Source organism: Trichechus manatus, unplaced genomic scaffold, assembly GCF_000243295.1.
Source record: "Trichechus manatus latirostris isolate Lorelei unplaced genomic scaffold, TriManLat1.0 scaffold00194, whole genome shotgun sequence".
Classification (NCBI taxonomy): domain Eukaryota; kingdom Metazoa; phylum Chordata; class Mammalia; order Sirenia; family Trichechidae; genus Trichechus; species Trichechus manatus.
The window spans coordinates 1,713,683-1,731,184 of record NW_004444130.1 but is presented as its reverse complement, the minus strand read 5'-3'; the positions used below and the strand labels follow the sequence as shown (position 1 = coordinate 1,731,184).

Here is a 17,502-nt window from a genome sequence, read left to right as displayed (position 1 = left end):
TCAACAAGATCCAAAACGTTGAGATAATACAAAGTATCTTCTCTGACCACAACGCCATCACGGTAGAAGTTAACAGCAGGAAGAGCAAAGAAAAAAAAAATCAGTTACATGTAAACTGAATAACACCCTGCTTACACATCACTGGGTAATAGAAGAAATCAGAGATCGAATCAAAAAATTCCTAGAACTAAATGAGAATGAAAACACATCATAGCAAAACCTTTGGGACACAGCAAAGGCAGTCCTCAGAGGACAATTTATAGCAATAGATACACACATCAAAAAAGAAGAAAGGGACAAAATCAAAACATTAACTACAGAACTCCAACAAACAGAAAGAGAACAGCAAAAAAGTCCACAGTCACTAGAAAAAAGGAAATAATAAAGATCAGAGCAGAAATAAATGAAGATACTAGTTTATTAAACTCTCTAAAAAATCAATAAATTCAAGCAAATATGAGCTGTCATCACCCTGCTTCCAAGTAAACCAAAGGTCTAGAGATACATACATTCTTGGGCAAACTCCTGCAGTATTCCAGATTCATTCTTCAATCCAGCTCAAGCTGCAGAGAGCCTTCCATGATCCCTCTTAGTTCACTTGGAGAGAGACTATTTCTCCTAATAGCTTAAGTAGGTTAATTTAGGCTATAAGTCCAGTCAGTATACAGAAAAAGAGACCTGGTGAGCAGTCATGTGAAACAGATTTGACAGACCACATGCTACAAACTAGGGACACCAAACCCAGTTTTGTACCAGAAACACCCAAGGAGATGGTTTAAAAAAAACAGATGGGCTGGTCCCTTCCCCTCAGAGGGGATACACCTGATACTCAACTAGGTTTAAGAAAAATTGCCATAAAACATCTCTACTTTCATATGTATCAGCAAATCGATTGCCTAAATAACACTGCATTAGTATTTGACCATTGCAGAATGAAAATGTAAAACTGGAACTACAAACTGGAGGATGTGCAAATATGACATGTGCCTTAAATGAAGAAGCTTGATATGTTTCACAAGAAGGACAGCAATTTCAACTGCAATTCTGAAAATGTGGCTCTCACCATAGGAGGGTCCTGGCTCCCAAAGGTGGAGATGTAGACTATGGACTTGTATTCTCCAGTGACCTGGGTCTCCAGGGCCAGAGGTATGTCCACAATGCTGTGGGGAGGGATGACCCCACAGGGGCTGGGGCTTGAAAGAAGAACAGCAGGTACATCCTCATATACCTGGTGGAAGAGAAAATCCCAAGGGATAATCAAGCCCAAGGCATGGTATGAAATAAATACATTAAGTTATTTTGAAGCAAGTGTTGTCCTGAGTCTAAGGAGGTTCTTTAGAAAGGCATCACTGTTCAAACAAGAAAATAGGGATGAGCACTCCAATTCAGCCAGAAGAAAGTTTGGTTAAATGGAGAGTGCATAAGGTCCCAAACCCAAAGTTCACAACATAGCAACATGTATAAAGTATCCACAACATGAATTAGTTCAAGACAATAGCTTCCCACTACGGAATTCCTTCACACTTTATTCCCACCTCTCCCCCCGACCACCCCCCCCATTCCTTAGCCTTCCATCAATAGAGGCCCGGTATTTCCTGAACACATTACACTGCTTCCCACCTCCAACCCTTTACACATGTGGTTACCCTTCCTGGAACGCTGTTTCAACCTACCTGGCACACTCATCTTCAATTACCCTGCTCCCACCCAGGTATCTCCAGGGCTCTGGGGTGGGGGCTTTTCCTCTGTCCCCAGGGAGCATCCCATGCAGTCCTTTTCCACAGCACACACTGTGCAGCATTGCAACTGTCTATTTGTCTATCTTCCAGGGGCTGTCAACTTCTTGGGGCATGACTGGGCCTCTCCTCCCTACATGCCCACTTACTGGCCCAAAGTAGATGTTGAATACATTTTTTTAATTGAGGTGAGAGTCATCTAACATAAAATCAACCATTTTAAAGTGAATAATTCAGTGGTACTTAGCACATTCACAATGTTGTGCAACTTCTACCTCCATCTAGTTCCGGAACATTATCACCCCAAAAGGAAACCTAATACCCACTAAGCAGTTTCTCTGTATTCCTCCCTCCCCCCAGCCCCTGGCAACCACCAATCTGCATTCTCGCTACGGATTTAACTATTCCGGATATTTCATATAAATGGAATCATACACTATATGGTCTTTTATGACTGGCTTTTTTCATTTAGCATAATATTTTCAAGGTTCATCCATGTTGTATCAGTATTTCATTCCTTTTTATGGCCGAATAATATTTCATCGTATGGACATACCACATTTTGATTATCCATTCATCAGCAGATGAACATCAAGGTTGTTTCCATCTTTGGCTATTGTGAATAGTGCTGTTATGAACATTCATGTACATATATAAATACATGCTTTTTAAATGGGGGAATGAATGAATGAATGTAGTTCAGTACTTACCAACGTGTGCTCCTCAGCACCCTGTTCTACAGCATATTACTAGCTTTTATGCAACAACAACAACAATAATGATCCCACAGGGGGTGGGGTTTGCATTTGCTGCTCATGTGACTTGAATTTCCAGATGAACAGATCACCGTTCTGGTTACTCTGAACATGATTGATTTTTGTCAAGTTCTCATTTAAAACAAAAAGCACAATGACAAGATCTGAAGACAAAGTTCTGGCTGTGCTTTGACTGGTCGTTATGTCCTTACTTTAGTTGAACCTATATCTGTTCTGTGGCCTCCTGGGGCCCCTGTACTGCTCTTTTAACTCATATTGAACTTGTAGCCACATAAAACCTCCATTTGATTTTATGGAATGAATTATTATTAGAGTACTGCACTTATAACTGAGTTATAAACCAAAATACACTCTTGGTAAACTGCATCTCATTAGTAACTTCCATTACTCTCATCTGTACAGATCTCTTTGAATCTTTCATCTATACTTGCTTAACTTTTTAGTCTCCCTAACTAGCTAGGTGTTGTGGCATACAGACAGACAAATTTCATAAAACATTAAGGTACAATTCCTCTTACCTCATTCTTCTAGCCTTCTGGTCCCACAAGTCCACTGATAAATATTGCATCACTGTATCTCAGTGATGCTGTTCAAGTCACAGCTGTGGACATAAGTGAACACTCCTAGCTCTACCTCATTCTCCATGCACGGTTAACTCCCAGGCAATTATCTGCAGGTGTAACTTTTAGATGTTGGCTTAATCAACCCTTTTGCTTCTTTATCAAGGGCAATTTCCCTGGGAAATGAACAACTGTTGGCAGCTGCTCATGCATGCAGATGGCAATCCAGCTGTGGTTGTATAACATCCCAAGACTATCCGAGGGTTAAAAAGCAGAATCACATAAGGTCATGTGTTCAGGAATATGGCTCTTTAGGAGAATTTCTCTTTCTCATCAAGTGACTCCAACTGTTGAAAAATTAACCCTGACAAAAGATAAAGTAACTTACCTGAGGCAGAACTTCGTAGCTTCCTGGGAGGTCATCATTATTGACAAGCTGGAGCGTTTTCTCATATGGGTACTTCAGGAAGCAGCGCCCAAAGTCCACCTCTGTATTAACCAGATGGAGGGTAGGTACAACACACCTGCTTGAAGGAGACCATTTAACAATTCAAAAGGATAGAGAGCTTGATTACATATAGAGAACGCAGAGTCCCAAATTAAACACATTTATCATTGTCACATAGTCGTTTTTCTCGAATAACTACATTAATCATTTTCAAATCTTCTCCCCTGTCACCCCTCTCCCTTAGCCCCCAGTCACCACTCTTTAATAAAAAAAAAAGGACTAGAAGCAAGACTCCTTAAACAGCTGTCTTCTGTGGGTAATGACTAATATTTCCATTGTTGTTGTTGTTTTTGTATTTGGCCTTCCTTTGGCAAGGGGTCCCCATGGTGCAAGTTCCTTAGGGTAGTGGATCTGTTCCCATGTCAAACAGGGCCAGTGCCACCAGCATGGGGTCCTAAGTAGCTGTGCCACTTTGGACCACTCAGAAAGACCCCCAAGGACTAGCAATAGTTCACACCATCTAAATAATGGTAATAATTCTAATTCCTATGCAGAACAGCTGTCTTGGATGAAAAGACACAGGCAGCTGCTCACCCCAGAACTGGCACTGTGACAGTGGCTCTTAATACTGAGGGGGTACTGTGGGAGGACAGGGAAGGGAACAAATGAATCCCTGTGTGTAAAGCTGGTTTATTATTGGTGACTTCGGTTTTATTTTGTGGCTGTGACTCTCAATGTGTAACCTGCCCTCCTACATTGTCATGATACAGTGTGCAATGGTTAAAAGCACTGACTTTTCAACTAGACAGAGCCAGGTTCAAATGCTGGTGTCACTAAGTACAACCTGTGTGACCCTGGACAAGTTACTTTCCCTCTTTGAGTTCCATTTTCCTCATACGCAAAATGAAGGTAATAACACTCTTAGGGTTGTCATGGGAAATACAGGAGATAACGTAAAGAAAGGGTGTAGTACAGCAACGTATGAGTGCTCAGTAGGAAGCAGTCTAGTAAGGGGCACAGCAAGCTGCCACTGCTCACTCTTTGGGGAGAGCTACTTTAGGATGCAAATTCTGAAAGCTACTCTTCTATTGAGAGTCAGCAAGCAGTTCCTCCAGATTACATCAAAAGTAATGACATGAAAGAGTCTCTCTTCAACCCCAAAGTTTGCATTTCCCATTTAGCATGGGTTGAAGGGTCTACTTTCAGCTAGAACGAAAGTTGCTGGTTGACCCAATAACTTTCTTAAAGCTACCCTTTTACTGCCCAAAATGCTGTGCCTGAGAGGGTTTATAGTATTTGATTTGGGTCACAGGGTATATATTGGTAGGAAACTCACAGACTCTAAAAACCTATTTTTTTTTTTTTTTTTAATTCAGGATTTCCAATTGATAGCTGTAGGGGGAAAGACCCAAAAAATATGAGAATAAACTCACATGGAAAAAAGAATGAAAGACTACACAAAAAGGCAAACTTGGGTATACAGAGAACCAGATGAAAGAGTTTTTGCTATTTTTAAACACACACACGCACACACACAAATCAGTGAGGTCTTTGGAAGTAATACTAAGTGGCAAGTCACTGGGGTTCCCTCTGGGTAAAGGGAACCCTAATCAAAGATCTTTTAGGGCTGCTATCTGACCTCATCCAAGCCTAAGGCACATGAAATGGTACTAGCTATTATCTCCCTACCAACCAGCACATCTGCACCTTCTTTAAGGTACGTCTTCATGAGATTCATGGGAGACCTAAATTCTAAGGATTGACATATTAGCATTATCAGAATTTTACTGTCATTTTCCCTGTGTCCCATAGACAGAATTTTCATATACATACTCTACAGTCCAGATATGGACATTGTTTGCTTTGGGAAGAGTGTGGCCCCAGGATGTTATTTGGGATCACTGTTACCATCAGTAGATAATACCACCACCCTCATCACCATCCTCAGAAAGCCTCTTTAACTTAGTCAGGGAGACACAGTCAATAAACGACAGAGCCATGGTTTTAGTCTGACTCTTTAACAAGTCCATTGCTAGCTCTACAAAAAAAAAAAAGAGAAATGGTGATGGTTCTGAGGAGTTTACATTGTTAGAGATGAGTCTCATTTTGGGGGCCCACTCACTTCCTGCAATTCAAGTCATAGTGACAGCATCTGGGAGCAGGATCTTTTGCTAACAGATCATCCCCGATAGGGACTGAGAGCTCACTACATCTCCCTGCTGCATGACTCTGGGGTACTATATTTAAAGATCAAAATAAGAACCTGCAACTGCTTACCTCTTCCTGCTAAAACTTCTCTGTTACATACTCTGAAAGTTAGACTCATTAAAGAGCACTATTATTCTTAACACTCTGTAAAACACATACATCCTTGGTGAAGAATAAGACAGTACACAATACTGGGGAAGTTAGCACAACTTGACCAAGGGAAGGTCATGGAAGCTTCATAGACACACCCAAACTTCCCGAGGGACCGAACTACTGGGCTGAGGGCTGGGGACCAAGGTCTTGGGGGACATCTAGCTCAACTGGCATAACATACTTTAGAAAGAAAATCCTACTTTGGTGAGTAGCATTTGGGGTCTTAAAAGCTTGTAAGCGGCCATCTAAGACACCCTACTGGTCCCACCTTGTCTGGAGCAAGGGAGAATGAAGAAAACCAAAGACACAAGGGAAAGATTAGTCCAAAAGACTAATAGACCACAACTACCACAGCCTCCACCAGACTGAGTCCAGTACAACTAGGTGATGCCAGACTACCACCACCGACTGCTTTCACAAGGATCACAATAGAGGGTCCTGGACAGAGCTAGAGAAAAATGTAGAACAAAATTTTAACTCCCAAAAAAAGACCAGACTTCCTGGTCTGACAGACTGCAGAAACCCTGAGAGTATGGCCCCTGGATACCCTTTTAACTCAGTACTGAAGTTGCTCCTAAGGTTTACCCTTCAGCCAAAGATTAGACAGGCCCATAAAATAAAATGAGACTAAGTGGGCACACCAGCCCAGGGGCAAGGATGAGAAGGCAGGAGGGGACAGGAAAGCTGGCAATGGGGAACCCAAGGTCGAGAAGGGGGGAGTGTTGACATGTCGTGGGGTTGGCAACCAATGTCACAAAACAATATGTGTATTAATTATTTAATGAGAAACTAACTTGCTCTGTGAACTTTCATCTAAAGTACAAAAAAGAAAAAACAAAAGCAAAAACAAAACATACACCCCTTCTCTTATCTCTACCAAAAGTGCTTTAGTAACGCTTGCTGTTTTAAAGCTTTGTCATTTCATTATCAGATTCAGCTTGTTTCCAAGAATGCAGAACAAATCTAATGTGAACTGGTTGGTAGGCTGCTGCCTTATGGAGAGGCAGCCTATTACTGGTGGCTCCGAGACTCCAGAAGAGAGAAAGCAGGTGAGTCTGATACCTTGCTGTAATTAAGAGCGCCAGCACCTCTTCTCCAATGCCCTCCACGTCTACCACCAGGGCCAGTTCATATTTCTGCACAGTGTTGGAGCATAAGGTCACCTGGAAAAAAAAAAAAAAGGTGAAAAGTTGCTCATCTAAAAAGGCCAGCTCTCTCTTGTACACAGAAGAGAAAGGAGCCAGGGGAAGACTACACAGATCAGTGTGATTTCTAAGTGCTTTATTGGACATACAGCATTTTACATTGTTAGTTGAACAAGTTACATTTCGGGGTGAGGGCATGCTGAGTTTCTTTAAAGGCGAGTTTAGAAACTAAATAGCTTTTAGTACAATAGGCTTGCTCATTTCTGGGGAGGTTGTATCAAAGAAGCCAGGTACCTGCATGAAGGGAAAAACGCAATAGCAAACCAATTTCAATAACTGCAATTTATATTGTTTCCTAACATCTTTGTACTATGTGAATTAGAACATTCAATATGCTGATAAAAACTACCGCTAAATTTATCTTATAGCAAAATAAAAGAACATAACCACTTGACTTCCAGAAAATTGAATAGAAGGACTAGGAGATCAATTATATAGCCTTTGTTTTACTCAAAATCTAACCCTGACCCCAAGTGTTCATTATTAGAATAGAGACTGGTAAGCTCCAAAGAAAGGTCTGTCTAAGGCAATATCTGACCAGAACATAGTTTTTATTTGCTGTTGTGAAATTTTACATTTAGGCTTTTGAAAGCCTTGTTACAATTTTTAATTGCTTTAAAATGATTTGTACTGGAGGAGATACTTGTAATTCCAGAAAACAGCTTCTGGCATGGGTTAAGGCTTTTCTGTCTATAAATTATGTATCAGATACTAATTAAAATTTTTTCAGGTTGCAAAGGGAATCACTGGATGCAAATCTGAGTCAACACAGACCTGGTTAAAGTACAGATCAGGAGGGAAAGCAGAAGCTTGGAGAAAGCTTTTCTGATTATAAAGGAAAAATAAAGTGAAGATGGAATCATTGATCTGGAAAGAAAACTTGTTAGATTTGGAGAGAAGCTGCTGCGCCAGCGTAGAGATTCCCAATGCACTTGTAACCTCTTGTTGTTCATATTTCTTTCTATGTTTAGAAGGCAGAAAAGCAAGAGGTTCTGGCCAAAAGCTGCTAGAGAGATGCTATGTCTTCTATAAATCTTCCTGTGCTATTTGGGAGAGGCAAAAAAAGAAAAGGAAAACTAGGTAACATAAAGGCTGAATATTACTAAGTAAAAAAATAATAATTCCATTGCAGAAGCTCTTCTCACCATGAAAGTCACACTTAGCAACTTTGGGAAGTTATAATGATATATAATATCAAACCTCACTGGACCTGTGGAGAAGCCCATGGAAGAGCAGAGAACACCCAGAGGGAGTTAGGATGAGTAGATTCATGGTGAGATGTTATGAAACATTTAAAATAAATTCTGGGGATAAAACAATAGTCAGATAACTATTCAATGATAATGACTAAAGAGAAAATTATCAGCCTTAGCTATGAACTCTTATCTTTTTTTTTTCTTTCCCAAACCAAAAAACAAAAGAAAACAAAAACCAAACCTGTTGCCATTGCATTGCGATTCTGACTCATAGCGACCCTATAGAACAGAGCAGAACTGCCCCATAGGGTTTCCAAGGAGCAGCTGGTGGATTCGAACTGCTGACCTCTTGGTTGGCAGCTGAGCTCTTAATCACTGAGCTGCTAGGGCTCCTTTTCTTTTCCAGAGGGTACAAAATTGGTTCAATTTACTGTAGCCTTCAATATTGCTAGACCTAGCTACTAGAAGAAGCAAAAATAAGTGAAGGGAGACAGCTAAAACCTTACTGAATTAACTGGGAAATTATTTTGCTGGGGTCACCACCAGGCCATAGCTACAGCACCCCTGCCCTGATTTCAGACAGAGCACAGAAGGGTGAATGAACAGCCTCCTCACTACTATTCCTGTAGACCTAAATATAAATCGCTGTTAGCAACATCACATTTGTGTTGGCCTTGAAGCCCAGACTCACATTAAAAATCTGAATAAATCAGATTTCATCTGTGGCATAAATCTGGACATTGATTGGTATAAAGTTTTTGAGTCTGAAGGAAAGGAGAACCTAATTCTCAATGAGTTCTTACATCTTTTTATATTAGTACTGACTGAGGGGTGTATGTTGGTATAGAGCAGTGGTTTCACTAGAAATAAGTAGAATCCATATTCTGGTGAAAGCAAGGCATCTAGATTGACGTAAATCCACTGGTGCAGTATGAATTTGTTTGCCCAACATATTCGTATCTGGGTTCTTTTGCTGCCTAATTTATTTAATCTTATAGGCCTACTTTTCCTTTTCTACATCAGTTATCAGGCACTCCCTTCCAACGACACTGAGCACAACAGAGGAAACCCTAGATATGGTCCAAATAGTTATTTGGGAGTTCAAGAGCTTGGTCATGTGTGCTGGGGGTTTCTGAACTTTACCCGAATAGCAGCAAATCCCTGGGGGCGAATGGTGCCACAGCTAGGTGTGACGGTGAATTCTCTTGGTTTCACTGCTGGTATTTCTTCCTTGTTCCAAGATGTTTTTTTATTGTTTGAATTCTGCTCACAAGTTGAAATGCTTTTATTTCCAAGGCCATCCCCCGGGACACGCAGTTTGAAGGTCATGGGGACCAAGGAGGTATTATTGAGGGAACAAATCAAGGTGTGAGGAAACCCTAGAAAACAAAATAGGAAGTGAGAGATAAAAGACCCACAATGTTCTCCTCCCTTGACCCTAGGACTTCCCCTGTTGTAGTTAGTTGCTGTCTAGTCAATTCCAACTCATGGTGACCCCATGTATGCAGAGTAGAACTGCTCTATAGGGTTTTCAAGGCTATGATCTTTTGGAAGCAGATCACCAGGCCTGTCTTCCGAGGTGCCTCTGGGTGGGTTAGAACCTTTTAGCTAGTTAGTAGTCAAGCATTTAACCATTTGCACCCCCAGAGCCTCCTATACTACCTCCCCTAGCAACTACCAAACCTCTTGAATGAATTGTTTATGCAGTTCATCACTATTTCCTTAATTCCAACTCACGCTAAATATTGTTTTCAATCACACAATCAGTAAATACATTTTCATTCATTCATTCAATAAATATTTATCATGCATTTATTATGAGGCAGGTCAAACAGTAGATACAAAACCAACCCCTGAATTGTCAAGAGGTATCCTTTGTTATCAGTTTGCTGAGTAGCCTTCCACAAGTATATTCTGCATTTTTTTTTTGCATGAAAATAGAGATTTTTTTTTTCCAAAAAATGGAATCATGCTTGCTCTTTTTATTTGCCAATGTGTGAAAGAAGACGCTTGCATGGTTTTGTCCGCTGTATGACCCAGAGTCTGCCAAGACATTATATAACTCATCCCGGACCTGCCTGAAGATCATGCTCTCAGGGTCAATGACGCAAAATTGAGTAATAGCTTCTCCCAAGGGCGACTTTACGATCTGCCTTTGAACCAGCCAGACACCAACACACAGACTTTTACCTCACTTAGACAAAGCTGCTTTTTCGTGTTATATCTAGCCCTCTTACATTTAGTTCACTGAGACTCATGTTCCTTTCTTAAGAGATGTGGATCTTCCTTGCCTGGCAAGCACTACACTCAGTTCTATTTTTGGGTTACCTATGTGGTCATTTTATATGCTACCACTTTCAAGAACAAGAATTATCTATAACCATAGGAAGACAAAAATGAATATTTCTACTGCATGCAAGCACCACTATTTCTTCCTTGAACCCTGTTGCACTAAAATACAATCAGTCTCTCAAAGTCATTACTATGTTACTTCAGTAGGTATTTTGAATCAGTCTGCTTTCCTCCCCATGTCTGAGCCTTTGTCGATACATTAGGACTAACAGAAGAAACATGTTCATGTTTCCTTTGTGATATCATGCCTGCCGTCCTACTTGGTGGACTCCCTGGGTGGTGCAAACAGTTGACGCATTCACTTGCTAACTGAAAGGCTGGAGGTTCAAATCTACCCAGAGGTACCTCAGAATAAAGGCCTGGCTATCTACTTCCAAAAAACAGAGCACAGTTCTACTCTGACATACATGTAGTTGCAATGAGTTGGAGTCGACGCAGTGACATGTGCTTTATCCTACTTGGCAGAAACCTTTTAAGGAAAAGAAACTGTCAGAGTAAGTGCTCTTGAAGGGTCATTCTTGGAAATTTCAGAGGAACTGGTAAAAAGTCAGTTTCATAATAATGTACTTGCTACATTTGACTTTTCTGAACTTGCCCAACAATGACTCTTGAAACTGTAGATCCCTTACCCTAATTTTACCTGATCATTTATGGGCTAAATTCTCTACTAATGTAAGGTATACATACTATGGGAATGGATCAAAGACTCAGATCATATCTTCCAAACCATTGCCCAGACTACTTCCTTGAAGCGAGAAGTTTTTCATAGAATAAAGTCAATTATAACTTCCTGTCTGGAAAAATTCCTTTTACCAGTACGTGGAACACCCCATGTTGTCAAGAAGCCTAAATGGGAGGGATATTGGTTTGCTAAAGACTGAAAGATCATTAATACGAATGCTTTTCCTAGGTTTCTGGTTGCACCAAATCCTGATACTATTCTATCTACAGTTCCACCTGAAAGCAAGTGCTTTACAGTTGTAAACTTACATGCTGCTCTCTTTAACATCTAGTAGATATAAAGTCAGCGTTTATTTGCCTTTTCTTGGAATAATTAATAATACATTTGGACAGAAGCACCTTCACACTTCTCCCAGTATTTTACATAGTAATTTAAAAGACAAAACCTTCTCAAGAGGTTTAATTCTCATTCAATATGTATATGTTCACCTGATCTAGAAAGTCCCCTAGGAAACTTCTTTAAAAAATTGGTGGCTAAAGATCATAAGGCTGCAAAAGAAAAATTACAATTTTGTTAAAAGATGGTGTGATCCTGTAACCTTAGTTATTTAACTGTTCCAAGGCCCAGGTCTCCCATCTCTAAAATGGGATATTAAATAGTACCTACCTCACAGGATTGCTAAAAAGTTTAAATGTTGTAATGCATTTAGCAGTGACTGGAACAAAATGGGAGCTTCTGCAGCTACTGCTGCTACTGTTGTTATCATTTTTATTATTGGGGAAGCTTGTTGTTAGGTGTCGTCGAGTCGGTTCCGACTCATCATATGTACAATAGAAAGAAACACTGCCCTGTCCTGTGCCATCCTTACAATCGTTGCTGTGTTTGAGTCCATTGTTGCAGCCACTGTATCAGTCTATCTCATTGAGGGTCATTCTATTTTTGCTGACCCTCTACTTTACCAAGCATGGGGAAGCTGGCTCAGGGAAGTAAATGAGTAAGAAGACAATGTAAAAATGTAGCAGAGCCTTCAATTTGGAGTGACAGAACACCTGAATCAACCTACCACTGAGTTCACTTTAAATTTGAAAACTACCTTAATTAATAACCCTTTGGTCAGAGATGCTAATTTCTTTTCATCTCTCTGCAGCCAGACTGGCAAATAATCTGCATATAAGTAGAATGTCCAGAATGTTCAGAGAGTAGAGTGAAGCGTAAGTCTCTCTGTTGTTTCACTGCTGGAAGAGGGGGAGACAGCCACGGCCTGACAGCTATTTGTGCCCAGGACACAGTTACAACTTTCACATATAAACTAGAAAATGGCACTGAAATGCCACTGCCACAGAGGAAGGAAAGAACAATTCTAGACCCTCTTAACACTGCCAATAAAAACAGTGAGAAGTTTTTTGCAAACCTCCCTCCTCCCACCTAGACAGAAAAGTAATTCCACCCAATTTCTAATTTAAAATGAAAAGATACTCACCAAAGGAAACATCACCAAAATTCAGAGCAGGAACATTAAAATGGAAGGTAGGTCCAATGACACAGCCTCTGGAATTAGGGATACAAATTCAGGGAGTGAGGAGAGAATCGAGTGAATCCGGGGTCACAAACAGGAACCGGAAAGAAGCTAAGCACTGAAAACCATAATTTGGCATTAAATCAATTATAGAATCTAGGACTTAAAGACCTGTGATGATGCCACTGGGTTTTGGCAAAAGATACTGTGGTTAACTTACCTCCCCCCTCCATTCTAAGGATGAATGGGGTGGAAGGCAGAGCAGCCATCTCACCTAATGGCACAAAATGATGTTATTTCGGATGAGACATATATCATAAAAACTTATTAACTTGGGCAAGAAATAAAAATTATAGGTCTAATCATCTAATACACATCAAAGACTTCTGATAACACCAGTAATTCCTGGACCATACTTTCATAATAACTGTTTTAATCCAGTTCCTGCTACCAACTAGCTGTGATCTTGGCCAGTCATTTTACCTCTATAGGCCTCAGTCTTTTTCCCTCACGTATAAAACAGGCGATGGGACTAGGTGACCTTTACAGACCCTTTGCTCTAAATGTTGATTTATTTCTCTCTCAGTGCAGAGCCTCATGCTCTTGGAGTGATTACTGTAAAATAAATAATAGAGATATTCCACAACTTCTAACTGACTTCAGGTGTCCAAGTTCCAATCCCTGGAATATCCCTGGAACCTGTGAATATGTCAGGTTACATGGAAAAGATGAATTCAGGTAGAAGGTGGAATCAAGATTGCTAATTATCTGACTTTAAGGAGAGTACCCTCCATTATCCAGGTGGGACCAAAGTAATCAAAAGGGTCCTTAAATGTGGAAAAGGAAGACAGAAGAGGAGATCAGAGTGATGTAATGTGAGAAGGATTTCACCCATCATTGCTGGCTTTGAAGATAGAGGAAGGGGACCAGGAGCCAAAGAATGTGGGTAGCCTAGACGGAAAAGGCAAGGAAATGGATTCTCCTCTAGAGCCTCCAGAAAGGAATATGGCCCCTGCTGACATCTTGATTTTAGCCCAGTGAATATCTGTGTCCAACTTCTGATCTTTAGAACTGTAAAATAGTAAATTTGTCCTTTTTTTAGCTACTAAGTTTGTGGTAATTTGTTACAGCAGCAACAGAAAACTAATACATCAAGTATTTGTTTAATCTCATTTATCTTCAGAGTAATTATTTTTCTCCACTATTTATGTCTTTTAAAATATTTAGACCAGAGGTAAAAAACGAAATAATCTCCCATCTGTGTGCCAAAGCTTTAAGAAGTTATGGAACCACAGAAAACATGCTAAAAATGAATCTCCTAATTCACAAAGCTCCAGATGTTGGTGGTGTGGGTGTATTCACAGTGCACTGAATGCACTGGTTCCCTGGTGATGTTTCCGGCTGCTACAGATCTGACCATAATGTGGAGAGAGGCTGTTGCAAGCCTGGGAGGAGCAATCAATGCAAAGGCTCAATGCAACAAGCTTCAATTCCAAAAGACTTTCGAATGACCATCCATTCTATTTTGTGTTAATGATCTAAAGTGGTTTCAAAAGGAGTGGCTGTCACTCAGCAAGGAACTGGGATCCAGTTGAGAGTGAAGTCAAGGTAGCATACAGGTGAGATGCTTGATTTGTTAAAAGAATCTTTTGGGGGCAAAAATAATAGATCAAAAGTGTCTGAAATGCACAAGTCTAAAGCAAGTAGGAAAGAAGCTCACAAAATTGCACAAAGCAGTCATTTAATCAGCACAGAAATGGAAAGAATCAGAGATGAATCACATTTGTTCAAAGGCACATTTAACTGTGGGAATTGTGACTGCATAATAACATCTAGACTTAGATACAATTCGATTAATTTTAACAGAGACTCTGAATATTATGACAGCCTCTGTCAAGACTGTGCCAGACACCAACACAATGGTCAGTTAAATTTATCATTTTAAAGACTATGAGGTAAAATGATTGCATTATTACATGTTAAGTAAAATGAGTTGAATTAAAAATAAACCTATGGTATAGTTAAAACTTTATAAAATTATGGATGTCAAAATAGAATGGAAAAAAGCTGCTTGTGTAATTTAAAAAAATAATCCCATCAATTTTACAGTGTTATTGAGTCACTTAAAAGACTGTGTCATTTAACTGGAGAAATAAATAAATAGAAACACTGGAAATATTACATTTTTCTGATATTTCAAGGACTATTAGTCAAAATTATGTACTATTGAAAAAACAGTAACTGACAATAAAAAAATAACAAACAAAATGCCAGAATCCATAATATTAACCTTATGGAGATTTCTTGGGCCAAATAAAGTGTTCCCAACAAAGCCTCAAGTAAAGTCAGTGTTAACCTGTGGAACTGGGAACAGATGATACATTATACACACATTTTCACCATTTATGACTAGACATTAATTCTTGAAAATAGATATTTACCAGGTTTTCAAAATTATTATTTGTGGTTTGAAGTGCTAGAACACTTGTGGACAGGTGAAACACTGAGCTTTAAAGAAGTAAAATGGGGAAAGAAATTTACACAAGTGTATTTCTCTTCCCCAAGCATCTGTCAGTTTGTAGTACTGTGGTAGCTTATGTGTTGCTATGATGCTGAAAGCTATGCCGCTGGTATTCAAATATCAGCAGGGTCATTCATGGTGGACAGGTTTCAGCTAGGCTTCCAGACTAAGATACACTAGGAAAAAGGATCTGGCAGTCTTCTGAAAAAAATCAGCCAGTTTTCACGAGCCCCTCAGGTTGGAAGGCACTCAAAATATGACTGGGGAAGAGCTGTTCCTCAAAGCAGAGTCGACCTTAATGACACGGATGGAGTCAAGCTCTTGGGACCTTCATTTGCTGATGTGGCATGACTCAAAATGAGAACAGCTGCAAATATCCATTAATAATAGGAACGTGTAATGTACAAAGTATGAATCTACGAAAATTGGAAATCGTCAAAAATGAAATGGAATGCATTAACATTGATATCTTAGGAATTAATGAGCTGAAATGGACTGGTATTGTCCATTTTGAATTGGACAATCATATGGTCTGCTATGCCAGGAATGACAAACTGAAGAGGAATGGTATTGTGTTCATTGTCAAAAACAACATTTCAAGATCTATCCTGAAGTACAATGCTGTTAGTGATAGGATAATATCCATATGCCCACAAGGACAACCAGTTAATACGACTATTATTCAAATTTACATACCAACCACTAAGGCCAAGGATGAAGAAACTGAAGATTTTTACCAACTTCTGTAGCCTGAAATTGACCAAACATGCAGTTGAGATGCATTGTTAATTACTGGTCAGAGAAATGCAAAAGTCGGAAACGAAGAAGGATCCGTAGTTGGAAAATACAGCCTTGGTGATACAAATGATGCTGGAGGTCCTATGATACAATTTTGCAAGACCAACAACTTCTTCATTGCAAATTCAACAACATAAACTGTGTCTATACACGTGGCCCCACAGGATGGAATACACAGGAAAAAAATCCACTACAACTGTGAACAGAAACAATGGAAAAGCTCAATATCATCAATCAGAACAAGGCCAGGGGCCAACTGAGAAAGAGATCATCAATTGCTCATATGCAAGTTCAAGCTGAAGCTGAAAAAAATTAGAACAAGTCTGAGAGAGCTAAAGTATGACCTTGAGTATATCCCACCTGAATTTAGAGACCATCTCAAAAATAGATTTGATGCATTGAACACTAATGACTGAAGACCAGATAAGTTGTGGAATGACATCAAGGACATCATATATGAAGAAAGCAAGAGGTCATTAAAAAGTCAAGAAAGAAAGAAAAGACCAAAATGGATGATAGAAGAGACTCAGAAACTTGCTCTTGAATGTTGAGTAGCTAAACTGAATGGAAGAAATGATGAAGTAAAAGAGCTAAACAGAAGATTTCAAAGGGTGGCTCAAGAAGACAAAATAAAGTATCATAATGACATGTACAAAAACCTGGAGTTAGACAACTAAAAGGGAAGCACATGCTTGGCATTTCTCAAGCTGAAAGAACTGAAGAAAAAATTCAAGCCTCGAATTGCAATATTGAAGGATTCTACAGGCAAAATACTGAATAATGCAGGAAGTATCAAAAGAAAATGGAAGAAATACACAGTCACTATACCAAAAAGACTTGGTTGGCCTTCAGTGATTTCAGGAGGTAGCACCTGATCAAGAACCAATGGTACTGCAGGAAGAAGTCCAAACTGCATTGAAGGCATTTGCAAAAAACAAAGCTCCAGGAATTGACGGAATACCAATTAAGATGTTTCAACAAAGGGATGCAGTGCTGAAAGTGCTCATTCATCTATGCCAAGAAACTTGGAAGACAGCTACCTGGTCAACCGACTGGAGGAGATCTATATTTATTCCTCTTCCAAAGAAAGGTGATCCAACAGAATGTGGAAATTACTGAACAATATCATTAATGTCATACAATAAGTAAAATTTTGCTGAAGATCATTTAAAAGCAGTTGTAGCAGTACACCAACAGGGAATGTTAGAAATTCAAGCCGGATTCAGAAGAGGATGTGGAATGAGGGACATAACTGCTGATGTCAGATGGATCCTGGCTGAAAGCAGAGAATACCAGAAAGATGTTTAGCTGTGTTTTATTGACTATGCAAAGGCATTCGACTGTGTGGATC

General features: G+C 39.7%; 1 protein-coding gene across 1 annotated transcript in view; it reads right to left on the bottom strand.

The window, feature by feature from the left end:
• The window catches only part of HYDIN (HYDIN axonemal central pair apparatus protein), a 359,230-nt gene that overhangs the window by 236,747 nt on the left and 104,981 nt on the right, over positions 1–17,502 (bottom strand). The window contains exons 11-15 of the mRNA XM_004387835.2: positions 12,797–12,864; positions 9,426–9,661; positions 6,944–7,044; positions 3,461–3,596; positions 1,064–1,228 (exon numbers count right to left, since the gene is read on the bottom strand). Of these exons, the coding sequence (XP_004387892.1) occupies positions 1,064–1,228; positions 3,461–3,596; positions 6,944–7,044; positions 9,426–9,661; positions 12,797–12,864 (706 nt within the window). The remainder of the gene's footprint in view (positions 1–1,063; positions 1,229–3,460; positions 3,597–6,943; positions 7,045–9,425; positions 9,662–12,796; positions 12,865–17,502) is intronic.